This window comes from Heptranchias perlo, chromosome 2 (assembly GCF_035084215.1).
Source record: "Heptranchias perlo isolate sHepPer1 chromosome 2, sHepPer1.hap1, whole genome shotgun sequence".
Taxonomy (NCBI): domain Eukaryota; kingdom Metazoa; phylum Chordata; class Chondrichthyes; order Hexanchiformes; family Hexanchidae; genus Heptranchias; species Heptranchias perlo.
The window spans coordinates 171,264,060-171,282,413 of NC_090326.1; the positions used below are offsets into that span (position 1 = coordinate 171,264,060).

Here is an 18,354-nt window from a genome sequence, read left to right on the forward strand (position 1 = left end):
ATTTCTATGTGTGTGTAAGATTGTGTGTGTTTCTGTGTATTTATATTTCTGTGTGTGTGAGATTGTGTGTGTTTCTGTGTATTTATATTTCTGTGTGTGTGTGAGATTGTGTGTGTTTCTGTGTATTTATATTTCTGTGTGTGTGTAAGATTGTGTGTGTTTCTGTGTATTTATATTTCTATGTGTGTGTGTGAGATTGTGTGTGTTTCTGTGTATTTATATTTCTATGTGTGTGTGAGATTGTGTGTGTTTCTGTGTATTTATATTTCTATGTGTGTGTGAGATTGTGTGTGTTTCTGTGTATTTATATTTCTGTGTGTGTGAGATTGTGTGTGTTTCTGTGTATTTATATTTCATAGAAGTTACAACATGGAAACAGGCCCTTCGGCCCAACATGTCCATGTCGCCCAGTTTATACCACTAAGCTCGTCCCAATTGCCTGCACTTGGCCCATATCCCTCGATACCCATCTTCCCCATGTAACTGTCCAAATGCTTTTTAAAAGACAAAATTGTACCCGCCTCTACTACTGCCTCTGGCAGCTCGTTCCAGACACTCACCACCCTTTGAGTGAAAAAATTGCCCCTCTGGATCCTTTTGTATCTCTCCCCTCTCACCTTAAATCTGTGCCCCCTCGTTATAGACTCCCCTACCTTTGGGAAAAGATTTTGACTATCGACCTTATCTATGCCCCTCATTATTTTATAGACTTCTATAAGATCACCCCTTAACCTCCTACTCTCCAGGGAAAAAAGTCCCAGTCTGTCTAACCTCTCCCTGTAAGTCAAACCATCAAGTCCCGGTAGCATCCTAGTAAATCTTTTCTGCACTCTTTCTAGTTTAATAATATCCTTTCTATAATAGGGTGACCAGAACTGTACACAGTACTCCAAGTGTGGCCTCACCAATGCCCTGTACAACTTCAACAAGACATCCCAACTCCTGCATTCAATGTTCTGACCAATGAAACCAAGCATGCTGAATGCCTTCTTCACCACCCTATCCACCTGTGACTCCACTTTCAAGGAGCTATGAATCTGTACTCCTAGATCTCTTTGTTCTATAACTCTCCCCAACGCCCTACCATTAACGGAGTAGGTCCTGGCCCGATTCGATCTACCAAAATGCATCACCTCACATTTATCTAAATTAAACTCCATCTGCCATTCATCGGCCCACTGGCCCAATTTATCAAGATCCCGTTGCAATCCTAGATAACCTTCTTCACTGTCCACAATGCCACCAATCTTGGTGTCATCTGCAAACTTACTAACCATGCCTCCTAAATTCTCATCCAAATCATTAATATAAATAACAAATAACAGCGGACCCAGCACCGATCCCTGAGGCACACCGCTGGACACAGGCATCCAGTTTGAAAAACAACCCTCGACAACCACCCTCTGTCTTCTGTCGTCAAGCCAATTTTGTATCCAATTGGCTACCTCACCTTGGATCCCATGAGATTTAACCTTATGTAACAACCTACCATGCGGTACCTTGTCAAATGCTTTGCTGAAGTCCATGTAGACCACGTCTACTGCACAGCCCTCATCTATCTTCTTGGTTACCCCTTCAAAAAACTCAATCAAATTCGTGAGACATGATTTTCCTCTCACAAAACCATGCTGACTGTTCCTAATTAGTCCCTGCCTCTCCAAATGCCTGTAGATTCTGTCCCTCAGAATACCCTCTAACAACTTACCCACTACAGATGTCAGGCTCACTGGTCTGTAGTTCCCAGGCTTTTCCCTGCCGCCCTTCTTAAACAAAGGCACAACATTTGCTACCCTCCAATCTTCAGGCACCTCACCTGTAGCGGTGGATGATTCAAATATCTCTGCTAGGGGACCCGCAATTTCCTCCCTAACCTCCCATAACGTCCTGGGATACATTTCATCAGGTCCCGGAGATTTATCTACCTTGATGCGCGTTAAGACTTCCAGCACCTCCCTCTCTGTAATATGTACACTCCTCAAGACATCACTATTTATTTCCCCAAGTTCCCTAACATCCATGCCTTTCTCAACCGTAAATACCGATGTGAAATATTCATTCAGGATCTCACCCATCTCTTGTGGTTCCGCACATAGATGACCTTGTTGATCCTTAAGAGGCCCTACTCTCTCCCTAGTTACCCTTTTGCCCTTTATGTATTTGTAGAAGCTCTTTGGATTCACCTTTGCCTGATCTGCCAAAGCAATCTCATATCCCCTTTTTGCCCTCCTGATTTCTCTCTTAACTCTACTCCGGCAATCTCTATACTCTTCAAGGGATCCACTTGATCCCAGCTGCCTATGCATGTCATATGCCTCCTTCTTCTTTTTGACTAGGGCCTCAATCTCCCGAGTCATCCAAGGTTCCCTACTTCTACCAGCCTTGCCCTTCACTTTATAAGGAATGTGCTTACCCTGAACCCTGGTTAACACACTTTTGAAAGCCTCCCACTTACCAGACGTCCCTTTGCCTGCCAACAGACTCTCCCAATCAACTTCTGAAAGTTCCTGTCTAATACCATCAAAATTGGCCTTTCCCCAATTTAGAATTTTAACTTTTGGGCCAGACCTATCCTTCTCCATAGCTATCTTAAAACTAATGGAATTATGATCACTGGTCCCAAAGTGATCCCTCACTAACACTTCTGTCACCTGCCCTTCCTTATTTCCCAAGAGGACGTCAAGTTTTGCCCCCTCTCTAGTCGGGCCATCCACATACTGAATGAGAAATTCCTCCTGAATACACTCAACAAATTTCTCTCCATCCAAGCCCCTAATGCTATGGCTGTCCCAGTCAATGTTGGGAAAGTTAAAGTCCCCTACTATTACCACCCTATTTTTCTTGCAGCTGTCTGTAATCTCCTTACATATTTGCTCCTCAATTTCCCGTTGACTATTTGGGGGTCTGTAGTACAATCCTATCAAAGTGATCTCTCCCTTCTTATTTTTCAGTTCTACCCATATGGACTCAGTGGGCGAACCCTCGGATATATCCCCTCTCACTACTGCCGTGATGTTCTCCCTAATCAAGAACGCAACTCCCCCTCCTCTCTTACCTCCTGCTCTATCTTTCCTATAGCATCTGTACCCTGGAACATTGAGCTGCCAGTCCTGCCCCTCCCTTAGCCATGTTTCAGTAATAGCTATAACATCCCAGTCCCATGTACCCATCCATGCCCTGAGTTCATCTGCCTTGCCCATCAGACTTCTTGCATTGAAATAAATGCAGTTTAATCTAGACTTCCCTTGGTCTTTGCCCTGCTTTCTCAGACCATCTGTCCGGTCATGTTCTGTACACTCTCCCTTACTGCCTTTTGTTTCTGTCACCACTTTATTTCCCACTGACTTCCTGCATCGGTTCCCATCCCCCTGCCACATTAGTTTAAACCCTCCCCAACAGCACTGGCAAACACTCCCCCTAGGACATTGGTTCCAGTCCTGCCCAGATGCAGACCGTCCAATTTGTACTGGTCCCACCTCCCCCAGAACCGGTTCCAATGGCCCAGGAATTTGAATCCCTCCAGCTTGCACCATCTCTCAAGCCACGTATTCATCTTAGCTATCCTGTCATTCCTACTCTGACTAACCCGTGGCACTGGTAGCAATCCTGAGATTACTACCTTTGAGGTCCTACTCTTTAGTTTAACTCCTAACTCCCTAAATTCAGCTTGTAGGACCTCATCCCGTTTTTTACCTATATCGTTGGTGCCTATATGCACCACGACAACTGGCTGTTCACCCTCCCCCTCCAGAATGTCCTGCAGCCGCTCCGAGACATCCTTGACCCTTGCACCAGGGAGGCAACATACCATCCTGGAGTCTCGGTTGCGTCCGCAGAAACGCCTGTCTATTCCCCTTACAATCGAGTCCCCTATCACTATAGCTCTGCCACTCTTTTTCCTGCCCTCCTGTGCAGCAGAGCCAGCCACGGTGCCATGAACCTGGCCACTGCCACCTTCCCCTGGTGAGCCATCTCCGCCAACAGTGTCCAAAACGGTATACCTGTTTTGGAGGGAGATGACCGCAGGGGACCCCTGCACTGCCTTCCTACTCTTCCTCTGTCTGTTGGTCACCCATTCACTATCTCCCTCAGTAATTTTTATCTGCGGTGTGACCAACTCACTGAACGTGCTATCCACGACTTTCTCAGCATCGCGGATGCTCCAAAGTGAGTCCATCCGCAGCTCCAGAGCCGTCAAGCGGTCAAACAATAGCTGCAGCTGGACACACTTCCCGCAGGTGAAGGAATCAGGGATACAGGAAGGATCCCTGAATTCCCACATCCCACAAGAGGAACATGACACGGCGCTGGGATCTCCTGCCATGACTTAACCCTTAAATTAGCTTAAGAACAACTACAATGTCAAGAGAAAAAAAAAGGAAAGAAAAACTACTTACCACTCCCTTTAAGGAGTTTACTCCTTTAAATTGTTCTCAATTTCTATGTGTGTGTGAGATTGTGTGTGTTTCTGTGTATTTATATTTCTATGTGTGTGTGAGATTGTGTGTGTTTCTGTGTATTTATATTTCTGTGTGTGTGTGAGATTGTGTGTGTTTCTGTGTATTTATATTTCTGTGTGTGTGTGAGATTGTGTGTGTTTCTGTGTATTTATATTTCTGTGTGTGTGTGTGAGATTGTGTGTGTTTCTGTGTATTTATATTTCTATGTGTGTGTGTGAGATTGTGTGTGTTTCTGTGTATTTATATTTCTATGTGTGTGTGTGAGATTGTGTGTGTTTCTGTGTATTTATATTTCTATGTGTGTGTGTGAGATTGTGTGTGTTTCTGTGTATTTATATTTCTATGTGTGTGTGAGATTGTGTGTGTTTCTGTGTATTTATATTTCTATGTGTGTGTGTGAGATTGTGTGTGTTTCTGTGTATTTATATTTCTATGTGTGTGTGAGATTGTGTGTGTTTCTGTGTATTTATATTTCTATGTGTGTGTGAGATTGTGTGTGTTTCTGTGTATTTATATTTCTATGTGTGTGTGAGATTGTGTGTGTTTCTGTGTATTTATATTTCTATGTGTGTGTGAGATTGTGTGTGTTTCTGTGTATTTATATTTCTATGTGTGTGTATGGCTGACGTTTTCTGGTGATATCCAATCATGGGGCGAGAGGAATGTTGGAGACTGCAGGAGACGTAGACAGCTGAGCAGAGTTGCCGATAGGTAGCAGGCACAGTTCAATGCAGAGAGATGTGAAGGAGATTTTCGACAGGGGTGCAAAATTTCCCAGCACGTAGCAGAAAAAAATCCGTATGGCGTCATGGAGGTTGCAGCAAAAATTCACCAGAATGACCCAGGAATGAGGGGTCATTGGTTCTGAAGATCAGCTGAAAGGATTGGAGGCCCGATTTCCATCGTTATGCTCTGGCCTGGTGTCGGACAGGACCAGTGCCGTGCCTGGCCAGGCGTGAGACGCTGCCGGATTCGATGTCCTGGGCCTCCTGCAGGTGCAGGCCCAGCCAAGTCCCCATAGGGAAGCCCTGGATATCCCAGGGCAATGAGAAAGGGGCAGGGAACCAGCATGATGGGTAACTGCCCCCTTTTACACAAGCTTTCTGCCCAGGGAATGTGTTTTCCTGGGGGCAAACGTCAGATAAATCAGTCCCTGGGCCGTTCCACTGGGACAGAGTATGGTGAGGGGAATTCAAACAGAAGGTCTCAAGATTCTTGAACATTGAACACTTCACTACCAGGGGCTGTGAGACACACACAATAATATCGTCTTAAAAGGGAGTTGGATCAGTCTGTGAAAAGGATGAATATAAAAGGATTCGGGGAAAGGGCAGGGGAATGGGATTAGAGCAGATCGCCCCAGTTGAAGGGCTAGCACCTGTGTGGATGCAACGGGCCGAGTGACCTGTGATTCTATAACCTGAGACTACATTTCTCTCCTCTCTAGGATTCAGAATCAGGTTGCGGAAATCACAAAGGAACTGACCCACTATCAGAACGAGGTAACTCTCCCCACCCCCCCCTACATTATACAAACCAGTGCCTGGTGAAACTCGCTCACTCCAGTACTGACCTTCAGGAACCTTCTGGAAAATGTTGACCATCCCTGGGCTCGGTGCTGTGGTCGGGGATCCTTTGACCCATAGGAAGGCATTAGGCAGTGGCAGAGCCTGTCACTGGCCGTCTGTCTGGACTGTCTCTCCGTCTCATCCCCAGTCGCCCTCTCTCCCCTCTTACACTTTCATCTTCTAATATTTCTTTAATTTTCCCCAGCGTTTTTATCCCTTGAATCTTCCTCTGGTCCTTTTTAATTTGTTTTATTTCATCTTTCCTTTAATTGAACTTGTGTCGGTGCCATTTCTGTACCATATTCGACACAAGAGTTGCTGGGTGAGAAAAGGCCAGGGTCCGTCCAGTTCTCCTTCCACCTTCCTGTTAGTCGCCTGATACAACGATAATGGAGTTATTGACTAATCAGAGCGATCAATCTCTATCAATGAGTCGCCAACAGTCCCAGACATGAGGTGAGGAAAACCCCCAGTGGGGGAGAGCTTTGGGAACCAGAGGTCCAAAGTCCCCTGTTCCTCCCGAGCCTGTTACACTCAACACACGTCAGGTCTCTAATTACTCATATACTGGATCCAGAAATATGATTTTCTGAAAGAAATCTCTGTAATTTGTATTTGAGTGAATCAATACTAACTATTCCCACCGTCTCCCTGGGTGCCTGTTCCATGGATTGACCACTCACCCACTGAGAGATTGTTCCCACAGATGAGTTTTGAATTTACTCTCATGCAGCTTCGAACGCAGGCCGTGTCCTCGGGTTCTACTGTTCTGGACACGGCGAACCATTTTACTGTTTGAAACCTTCCCTCCAGTTGTGTCCATGACTGGCAGGATGGGCCAGCTGCTGACCATCTGATTGAACAGCTGGGGAGGTTAGTTTAAGGTGTAAGGGGCAGGATTGAAACTGTCTTTACCCAAGTACCACACAGGCCTGGAGTTTAGAAACCCTTCATGTAAACTGTTCAAAGAGGGGTTGTAAACCTTATTGGGGAGTCTGATGAGTTTGGGGCTATTTTTATCACTCAGCATCACACACAAGGAGTACTGAAGAGGTGCTGCCCTGTCGGAGGGTCAGTACTGAGGGAGCGCTGCACTGTCGGAGGGTCATAGAATCATAGAAGTTACAACATGGAAACAGGCCCTTCGGCCCAACATGTCCATGTCGCCCAGTTTATACCACTAAGCTAGTCCCAATTGCCTGCACTTGGCCCATATCCCTCGATACCCATCTTCCCCATGTAACTGTCCAAATGCTTTTTAAAAGACAAAATTGTACCCGCCTCTACTACTGCCTCTGGCAGCTCGTTCCAGACACTCACCACCCTTTGAGTGAAAAAATTGCCCCTCTGGATCCTTTTGTATCTCTCCCCTCTCACCTTAAATCTATGCCCCCTCGTTATAGACTCCCCTACCTTTGGGAAAAGATTTTGACTATCGACCTTATCTATGCCCCTCATTATTTTATAGACTTCTATAAGATCACCCCTTAACCTCCTACTCTCCAGGGAATAAAGTCCCAGTCTGTCTAACCTCTCCCTGTAAGTCAAACCATCAAGTCCCGGTAGCATCCTAGTAAATCTTTTCTGCACTCTTTCTAGTTTAATAATATCCTTTATAGAATACTGAGGGAGCGCTGCACTGTCGGAGGGTCAGTACTGAGGGAGCGCTGCTCTGTCGGAGAGTCAGTACTGAGGGAGCGCTGCTCTGTCGGAGAGTCAGTACTGAGGGAGCGCTGCTCTGTCGGAGAGTCAGTACTGAGGGAGCGCTGCTCTGTCGGAGAGTCAGTACTGAGGGAGCGCTGCTCTGTCGGAGAGTCAGTACTGAGGGAGCGCTGCTCTGTCGGAGAGTCAGTACTGAGGGAGCGCTGCTCTGTCGGAGGGTCAGTACTGAGGGAGCGCTGCACTGTCGGAGGGTCAGTACTGAGGGAGCGCTGCACTGTCGGAGGGTCAGTACTGAGGGAGAGCTGCACTGTTGGAGGGTCAGTACTGAGGGAGCGCTGCACTGTCGGAGGGTCAGTACTGAGGGAGCGCTGCACTGTCGGAGGGTCAGTACTGAGGGAGCGCTGCACTGTCGGAGGGTCAGTACTGAGGGAGCGCTGCACTGTCGGAGGGTCAGTACTGAGGGAGCGCTGCTCTGTCGGAGGGTCAGTACTGAGGGAGCGCTGCACTGTCGGAGGGTCAGTACTGAGGGAGCGCTGTACTGTCGGGGGGTCAGTACTGAGGGAGCGCTGCTCTGTCGGAGGGTCAGTACTGAGGGAGCGCTGCACTGTCGGAGGGTCAGTACTGAGGGAGAGCTGCACTGTCGGAGGGTCAGTACTGAGGGAGCGCTGCACTGTCGGAGGGTCAGTACTGAGGGAGCGCTGCACTGTCGGAGGGTCAGTACTGAGGGAGCGCTGCACTGTCGGAGGGTCAGTACTGAGGGAGCGCTGCACTGTCGGAGGGTCAGTACTGAGGGAGCGCTGCTCTGTCGGAGGGTCAGTACTAAGGGACCGCTGCACTGTCGGAGGGTCAGTACTGAGGGAGCGCTGCACTGTCGGAGGGTCAGTACTGAGGGAGCGCTGCAGTGTCGGAGGGTCAGTACTGAGGGAGCGCTGCACTGTCGGAGAGTCAGTACTGAGGGAGCGCTGCACTGTCGGAGGGTCAGTCTGAGGGAGCGCTGCACTGTCGGAGGGTCAGTACTGAGGGAGCGCCGCACTGTCGGAGGGTCAGTCTGAGGGAGCGCTGCACTGTCGGAGGGTCAGTACTGAGGGAGCGCCGCACTGTCGGAGGGTCAGTACTGAGGGAGCGCTGCACTGTCGGAGGGTCAGTACTGAGGGAGCGCCGCACTGTCGGAGGGTCAGTACTGAGGGAGCGCTGCACTGTCGGAGGGTCAGTACTGAGGGAGCGCCGCACTGTCGGAGGGTCAGTACTGAGGGAGCGCTGCACTGTCGGAGGGTCAGTACTGAGGGAGCGCCGCACTGTCGGAGGGTCAGTACTGAGGGAGCGCTGCACTGTCGGAGGGTCAGTACTGAGGGAGCGCTGCACTGTCGGAGGGTCAGTACTGAGGGAGCGCTGCTCTGTCGGAGGGTCAGTACTGAGGGAGCGCTGCACTGTCGGAGGGTCAGTACTGAGGGAGCGCTGTACTGTCGGGGGGTCAGTACTGAGGGAGCGCTGCTCTGTCGGAGGGTCAGTACTGAGGGAGCGCTGCACTGTCGGAGGGTCAGTACTGAGGGAGAGCTGCACTGTCGGAGGGTCAGTACTGAGGGAGCGCTGCACTGTCGGAGGGTCAGTACTGAGGGAGCGCTGCACTGTCGGAGGGTCAGTACTGAGGGAGCGCTGCACTGTCGGAGGGTCAGTACTGAGGGAGCGCTGCACTGTCGGAGGGTCAGTACTGAGGGAGCGCTGCTCTGTCGGAGGGTCAGTACTAAGGGACCGCTGCACTGTCGGAGGGTCAGTACTGAGGGAGCGCTGCACTGTCGGAGGGTCAGTACTGAGGGAGCGCTGCAGTGTCGGAGGGTCAGTACTGAGGGAGCGCTGCACTGTCGGAGAGTCAGTACTGAGGGAGCGCTGCACTGTCGGAGGGTCAGTCTGAGGGAGCGCTGCACTGTCGGAGGGTCAGTACTGAGGGAGCGCCGCACTGTCGGAGGGTCAGTCTGAGGGAGCGCTGCACTGTCGGAGGGTCAGTACTGAGGGAGCGCCGCACTGTCGGAGGGTCAGTACTGAGGGAGCGCTGCACTGTCGGAGGGTCAGTACTGAGGGAGCGCCGCACTGTCGGAGGGTCAGTACTGAGGGAGCGCTGCACTGTCGGAGGGTCAGTACTGAGGGAGCGCCGCACTGTCGGAGGGTCAGTACTGAGGGAGCGCTGCACTGTCGGAGGGTCAGTACTGAGGGAGCGCTGCACTGTCGGAGGGTCAGTACTGAGGGAGTGCTGCACTGTCGGAGGGTCAGTACTGAGGGAGCGCTGCACTGTCGGAGAGTCAGTACTGAGGGAGCGCTGCACTGTCGGAGGGTCAGTACTGAGGGAGCGCTGCACTGTCGGAGGGTCAGTCTGAGGGAGCGCTGCACTGTCGGAGGGTCAGTACTGAGGGAGCGCTGCACTGTCGGAGGGTCAGTACTGAGGGAGTGCTGCACTGTCGGAGGGTCAGTACTGAGGGAGCGTTGCACTGTCGGAGGGTCAGTACTGAGGGAGCGCTGCACTGTCGGAGGGTCAGTCTGAGGGAGCGCTGCACTGTCGGAGGGTCAGTACTGAGGGAGCGCTGCACTGTCGGAGGGTCAGTACTGAGGGACTGGGATAGGGAAAGGTGAAAGGAGATACTAGGATTGGGATAGGGGAGGAGAGTGGAGAGATTCAGAAAGGGGAACAGAATGGAGAGACTGGGATTGGGAATACTAAGGGCACGGTCAAAGAGGAATGTTTGAGGAGGTAATTGAAAAGAGAGAGTGAGGTGATGAGGAGAGGAGAATTTTACAGAATCCCACAGGGCAGGTAATTATACTATTGAGTCTCTAGCGCAGGAGAGCTACATTTGACTTACAGTAATAAGCCTGTAGCTAGTGCTTCTGTACAGGTACAGTTACAGTGTGAGTAATCAGATACCTTTAATAAAGTGTAGAGAGCTCCCCAGTACAGGTACAGTGTGAGTGACATTGTACTATAAATATGTCTGTAGTGTGCTCTCCGGTACAGGTACAGGTACAGTGTGAGTGATATTGTACTATAAATATGTCGGTAGTGTGCTCTCCAGTACAGGTACAGTGTGAGTGATATTGTACTATAAGTATGTCTGTAGAGTGCTCTCCAGTACAGGTACAGTGTGAGTGATATTGTACTATAAATATGTCTGTAGAGTGCTCTCCAGTACAGGTACAGTGTGAGTGATATTGTACTATAAATATGTCTGTAGTGTGCTCTCCAGTACAGGTACAGTGTGAGTGACATTGTACTATAAATATGTCTGTAGAGTGCTCTCCAGTACAGGTACAGTGTGAGTGACATTGTACTATAAATATGTCTGTAGTGTGCTCTCCGGTACAGGTACAGGTACAGTGTGAGTGATATTGTACTATAAATATGTCTGTAGTGTGCTCTCCAGTACAGGTACAGTGTGAGTGATATTGTACTATAAGTATGTCTGTAGAGTGCTCTCCAGTACAGGTACAGTGTGAGTGATATTGTACTATAAATATGTCTGTAGAGTGCTCTCCAGTACAGTTACAGTGTGAGTGATATTGTACTATAAATATGTCTGTAGAGTGCTCTCCAGTACAGGTACAGTGTGAGTGATATTGTACTATAAATATGTCTGTAGAGTGCTCTCCAGTACAGGTACAGTGTGAGTGATATTGTACTATAAATATGTCTGTAGAGTGCTCTCCAGTACAGGTACAGTGTGAGTGACATTGTACTATAAATATGTCTGTAGAGTGCTCTCCAGTACAGGTACAGTGTGAGTGATATTGTACTATAAGTATGTCTGTAGAGTGCTCTCCAGTACAGGTAGAGTGTGAGTGATATTGTACTATAAATATGTCTGTAGAGTGCTCTCCAGTACAGGTACAGTGTGAGTGATATTGTACTATAAATATGTCTGTAGAGTGCTCTCCAGTACAGGTACAGTGTGAGTGATATTGTACTATAAATATGTCTGTAGTGTGCTCTCCAGTACAGGTACAGTGTGAGTGACATTGTACTATAAATATGTCTGTAGAGTGCTCTCCAGTACAGGTACAGTGTGAGTGATATTGTACTATAAATATGTCTGTAGAGTGCTCTCCAGTACAGGTACAGTGTGAGTGACATTGTACTATAAATATGTCTGTAGAGTGCTCTCCAGTACAGGTACAGTGTGAGTGACATTGTACTATAAATATGTCTGTAGTGTGCTCTCCAGTACAGGTACAGTGTGAGTGACATTGTACTATAAATATGTCTGTAGAGTGCTCTCCAGTACAGGTACAGTGTGAGTGATATTGTACTATAAGTATGTCTGCAGCAAGCACTCCAGTACAGGTACAGTGTGAGTGACATTGTACTATAAATATGTCTGTAGCAAGCACTCCAGTACAGGTACAGGTACAGTGTGAGTGACATTGTACTATAAATATGTCTGTAGTGTGCTCTCCAGTACAGGTACAGTGTGAGTGACATTGTACTATAAATATGTCTGTAGAGTGCTCTCCAGTACAGGTACAGTGTGAGTGACATTGTACTATAAATATGTCTGTAGAGTGCTCTCCAGTACAGGTACAGTGTGAGTGACATTGTACTATAAATATGTCTGTAGAGTGCTCTCCAGTACAGGTACAGTGTGAGTGATATTGTACTATAAGTATGTCTGTAGCAAGCACTCCAGTACAGGTACAGTGTGAGTGACATTGTACTATAAATATGTCTGTAGTGTGCTCTCCAGTACAGGTACAGTGTGAGTGACATTGTACTATAAATATGTCTGTAGTGTGCTCTCCAGTACAGGTACAGTGTGAGTGACATTGTACTATAAATATGTCTGTAGTGTGCTCTCCAGTACAGGTACAGTGTGAGTGACATTGTACTATAAATATGTCTGTAGTGTGCTCTCCGGTACAGGTACAGGTACAGTGTGAGTGATATTGTACTATAAATATGTCTGTAGTGTGCTCTCCAGTACAGGTACAGTGTGAGTGATATTGTACTATAAGTATGTCTGTAGAGTGCTCTCCAGTACAGGTACAGTGTGAGTGATATTGTACTATAAATATGTCTGTAGAGTGCTCTCCAGTACAGGTACAGTGTGAGTGATATTGTACTATAAATATGTCTGTAGTGTGCTCTCCAGTACAGGTACAGTGTGAGTGATATTGTACTATAAATATGTCTGTAGAGTGCTCTCCAGTACAGGTACAGTGTGAGTGATATTGTACTATAAATATGTCTGTAGAGTGCTCTCCAGTACAGGTACAGTGTGAGTGACATTGTACTATAAATATGTCTGTAGAGTGCTCTCCAGTACAGGTACAGTGTGAGTGATATTGTACTATAAGTATGTATGTAGAGTGCTCTCCAGTACAGGTACAGTGTGAGTGATGTTGTACTATAAATATGTCTGTAGTGTGCTCTCCAGTACAGGTACAGTGTGAGTGACATTGTACTATAAATATGTCTGTAGAGTGCTCTCCAGTACAGGTACAGTGTGAGTGATATTGTACTATAAGTATGTCTGTAGAGTGCTCTCCAGTACAGGTACAGTGTGAGTGACATTGTACTATAAATATGTCTGTAGTGTGCTCTCCAGTACAGGTACAGTGTGAGTGACATTGTACTATAAATATGTCTGTAGAGTGCTCTCCAGTACAGGTACAGTGTGAGTGATATTGTACTATAAGTATGTCTGTAGCAAGCACTCCAGTACAGGTACAGTGTGAGTGACATTGTACTATAAATATGTCTGTAGCAAGCACTCCAGTACAGGTACAGGTACAGTGTGAGTGACATTGTACTATAAATATGTCTGTAGTGTGCTCTCCAGTACAGGTACAGTGTGAGTGACATTGTACTATAAATATGTCTGTAGAGTGCTCTCCAGTACAGGTACAGTGTGAGTGACATTGTACTATAAATATGTCTGTAGAGTGCTCTCCAGTACAGGTACAGTGTGAGTGACATTGTACTATAAATATGTCTGTAGAGTGATCTCCAGTACAGGTACAGTGTGAGTGATATTGTACTATAAGTATGTCTGTAGCAAGCACTCCAGTACAGGTACAGTGTGAGTGACATTGTACTATAAATATGTCTGTAGTGTGCTCTCCAGTACAGGTACAGTGTGAGTGACATTGTACTATAAATATGTCTGTAGTGTGCTCTCCAGTACAGGTACAGTGTGAGTGACATTGTACTATAAATATGTCTGTAGTGTGCTCTCCAGTACAGGTACAGTGTGAGTGACATTGTACTATAAATATGTCTGTAGTGTCCTCTCCAGTACAGGTACAGTGTGAGTGACATTGTACTATAAATATGTCTGTAGTGTGCTCTCCAGTACAGGTACAGTGTGAGTGACATTGTACTATAAATATGTCTGTAGAGTGCTCTCCAGTACAGGTACAGTGTGAGTGACATTGTACTATAAATATGTCTGTAGAGTGCTCTCCAGTACAGGTACAGGTACAGTGTGAGTGATATTGTACTATAAATATGTCTGTAGTGTGCTCTCCAGTACAGGTACAGTGTGAGTGACATTCCTTCATTAATAAGCACTGTTAACCTTCTGACCTGCGGAAAGCTGTGGGAGGTGGAGGCTGTGTATAAAGACAAGGTTCTGTTTCTTTTCTCAGTGAGCTGTCGTGTTTCCCCATTCATTTTACTGTAATCACTTATATATTTATATAAACTGACCTGAGCTGTGTGTTTATCCTGTTTATCCTTGATCTGGGTTTCACATACAGTGCATTACAGGGGCTGTTATGTGCATAAACACAGCTACTATTGTGCACACAATAAGATCGGACAAACAGCAATGAGATGACTGAACATCTATCTTGGTTGAGGGATGAACGATGGCCATCAGCTTCTCCTCGAACTGTACCTTGGTTCATTTAAATCCACCTGAAAAGGCAGGGGGGCCTCAGTTTAATGTCTCAGCTGAAATGTGGTACTGAACCCGACTGACGCCGGTAAAGGCAGCACCCGGTGTGAGTGAAAGCAGGAACTATCGTCCCAAAGAGCTTTACAGCCAATGAAGTGTGCAGTCACTGGTGTAACATAGGGAAACATGGCAGCCAATTTGCACACAGCAAGGACCCACAAACAACAGTGAGATAGATGAGCAGATAGTGGGAGAACTCCTCTGCCCTTCCTTGAACAGTGCCACTTACCTCCCCTTGAGATAGGAGACAGAACCTCAGTTTAATGTCTTATCTGAAAGACAGCACCTCTGACAGTGCAGCACTCCCTCAGCACTGCGCTGAAGTGTCTGTGCGGTGGTACTGAACCTGACTGGCACTGGTAAATGCTCCATCTGGTGTTGTATTGAGCCAAACGGGCCAGGAGGATCGCAAGGTCAACACCCTGGCTGTGCTGAGTTAGCGACAACTGGTGTCAGAGCCCACTGGCTCAGAGAGAGACTTCCTGCTCCTGCTCCCCATCCACTCACAGCTGCCCAAACACATTAGGTGCAGGCTCTATCAATTCAACTCTCAAGCCCCCAAGTGTCCATTAGCTGCCTCAACTCACTGTCTACGTTGACATATCACAAATTGCCAATTGGGAAAGGTCTCAGAATCTGCCAATCAATGGAACTCAGGTTCAATCTCAGGTCGACAGGCTGTAACTAGTGGGGTGCCTCAAGGATCAGTGCTTGGGCCTCAGCTATTTACAATCTATATTAATGACTTAGATGAAGGGACCGAGTGTAATGTATCCAAGTTTGCTGACGATACAAAGCCAGGTGGGAAAGTGAGTTGTGAGGAGGACACAAAGAGTCTGCAAAGGGATAAAGACAGGTTAAGTGAGTGGGCAAGAAGGTGGCAGATGGAGTATAATGTGGGGAAATGTGAGGTTATTCACTTTGGTAGGAAGAATAGAAAAACAGAATATTTTTTAAATGATGAGGAACTATTAAATGTTGGTGTTCAGAGAGATTTGGGTGTCCTCGTACAAGAAACACAGAAAGTTAATATAAGGTACAGCAAGCAATTAGGAAAGCAAATGGTATGTTGGCCTTTATTGCAAGGGGTTTGGAGTACAAGAGTAAGGAAGTCTTACTGCAATTGTACAGGGCTTTGGTGAGACCTCACCTGGAGTACTGTGTACAGTTTTGGTCTCCTTATCTAAGGAAGGAGATACTTGCCTTAGAGGCGGTGCAACAAAGGTTCACCAGATTGATTCCTGGGATGAGAGGGTTGTCCTATGAGGAGAGATTGAGTAGAATGGGCCGATACTCTCTGGAGTTTAGAAGAATGAGAGGTGATCTCATTGAAACATATAAGATTCTGAGTGGGCTTGACAGGGTAGATGCTGAGAGATTGTTTCCACTGGCTGGAGAGTCTAGAACTAGGGGGCATAGTCTCAGGATACGGGGTCGGCCGTTTAGGACTGAGCTGAGGAGGAATTTCTTCACACGAAGGGTTGTGAATCTTTGGAATTCTCTACCTCAGAGGGCTGTGGATGCTAAGTCGTTGAATATATTCCAGGCTAAGATAGGTAGATTTTTGGACTCTAGTGGAATCAAGGGATATTGGGATTGGGCGAGAAAGTGGAGTTGAGGTCGAAAGTCAGCCATGATCTGATTGAATGGCGGAGCAGGCTCGAGGGGCCGAATGGCCTACTCCTGCTCCTATTTCTCATGTTTTTATGTTCAGCATAAGATATCAGCCAATTTATGGAATTGTGACTCAGCGTGAGATATCTGTCACTCTATAGAATGGTGACTCAGCGTGTGATATCTGTCACTCTATAGAATGGTGACTCAGTGTGAGATATCTGTCACTCTATAGAATGGTGACTCAGCGTGAGATATCTGTCACTCTATAGAATGGTGACTCAGTGTGTGATATCTGTCACTCTATAGAATGGTGACTCAGCGTGTGATATCTGTCACTCTATAGAATGGTGACTCAGCGTGAGATATCTGTCACTCTATAGAATGGTGACTCAGCGTGAGATATCTGTCACTCTATAGAATGGTGACTCAGCGTGTGATATCTGTCACTCTATAGAATGGTGACTCAGTGTGAGATATCTGTCACTCTATAGAATGGTGACTCAGCGTGTGATATCTGTCACTCTATAGAATGGTGACTCAGTGTGAGATATCTGTCACTCTATAGAATGGTGACTCAGCGTGAGATATCTGTCACTCTATAGAATGGTGACTCAGCGTGAGATATCTGCTGATTTATAGAATGGTGACTCAGCGTGTGATATCTGTCACTCTATAGAATGGTGACTCAGCGTGAGATATCTGATGATTTATAGAATGGTGACTCAGCGTGTGATATCTGTCACTCTATAGAATGGTGACTCAGCGTGAGATATCTGATGATTTATAGAATGGTGACTCAGCGTGAGATATCTGTCACTCTATAGAATGGTGACTCAGCGTGTGATATCAGTCACTCTATAGAATGGTGACTCAGTGTGTGATATCTGTCACTCTATAGAATGGTGACTCAGTGTGAGATATCTGTCACTCCTTAGAATGGTGACTCAGCGTGTGATATCTGTCACTCTATAGAATGGTGACTCAGCGTGTGATATCTGTCAGTCTATAGAATGGTGACTCAGTGTGTGATATGTGTGATATCTGTCACTCTATAGAATGGTGACTCAGTGTGAGATATCTGTCACTCTATAGAATGGTGACTCAGCGTGAGATATCTGATGATTTATAGAATGGTGACTCAGCGTGAGATATCTGTCACTCTATAGAATGGTGACTCAGCGTGAGATATCTGTCACTCTATAGAATGGTGACTCAGTGTGAGATATCTGTCACTCTATAGAATCGTGACTCAGCGTGAGATATCTGATGATTTATAGAATGGTGACTCAGCGTGAGATATCTGTCACGCTATAGAATGGTGACTCAGTGTGAGATATCTGTCACTCTATAGAATGGTGACTCAGCGTGAGATATCTGATGATTTATAGAATGGTGACTCAGCGTGTGATATCTGTCACTCTATAGAATGGTGACTCAGCGTGTGATATCTGTCACTCTATAGAATGGTGACTCAGCGTGAGATATCTGTCACTCTATAGAATGGTGACTCAGCGTGTGATATCTGTCACTCTATAGAATGGTGACTCAGCGTGTGATATCTGTCACTCTATAGAATGGTGACTCAGCATGTGATATCTGTCACTCTATAGAATGGTGACTCAGCGTGTGATATCTGTCACTCTATAGAATGGTGACTCAGCGTGTGATATCTGTCACTCTATAGAATGGTGACTCAGCGTGTGATATCTGTCACTCTATAGAATGGTGACTCAGCGTGTGATATCTGTCACTCTATAGAATGGTGACTCAGCGTGTGATATCTGTCACTCTATAGACTGGTGACTCAGTGTGAGATATCTGTCAATCTATAGAATGGTGACTCAGCGTGAGATATCTGTCACTCTATAGAATGGTGACTCAGCGTGTGATATCTGTCACTCTATAGAATGGTGACTCAGCGTGAGATATCTGTCACTCTATAGAATGGTGACTCAGCGTGTGATATCTGTCACTCTATAGAATGGTGACTCAGCGTGTGATATCTGTCACTCTATAGAATGGTGACTCAGCGTGAGATATCTGTCACTCTATAGAATGGTGACTCAGCGTGTGATATCTGTCACTCTATAGAATGGTGACTCAGCGTGA

At 46.7% G+C, this 18,354-nt stretch overlaps 1 protein-coding gene across 1 annotated transcript in view; it reads left to right on the top strand.

Moving 5' to 3' along the window:
- The window catches only part of LOC137332653 (IQ motif and ankyrin repeat domain-containing protein 1-like), an 84,673-nt gene that overhangs the window by 33,381 nt on the left and 32,938 nt on the right, over positions 1–18,354 (top strand). The window contains exon 7 of the mRNA XM_067996607.1: positions 5,905–5,959. Within this exon, the coding sequence (XP_067852708.1) occupies positions 5,905–5,959 (55 nt within the window). The remainder of the gene's footprint in view (positions 1–5,904; positions 5,960–18,354) is intronic.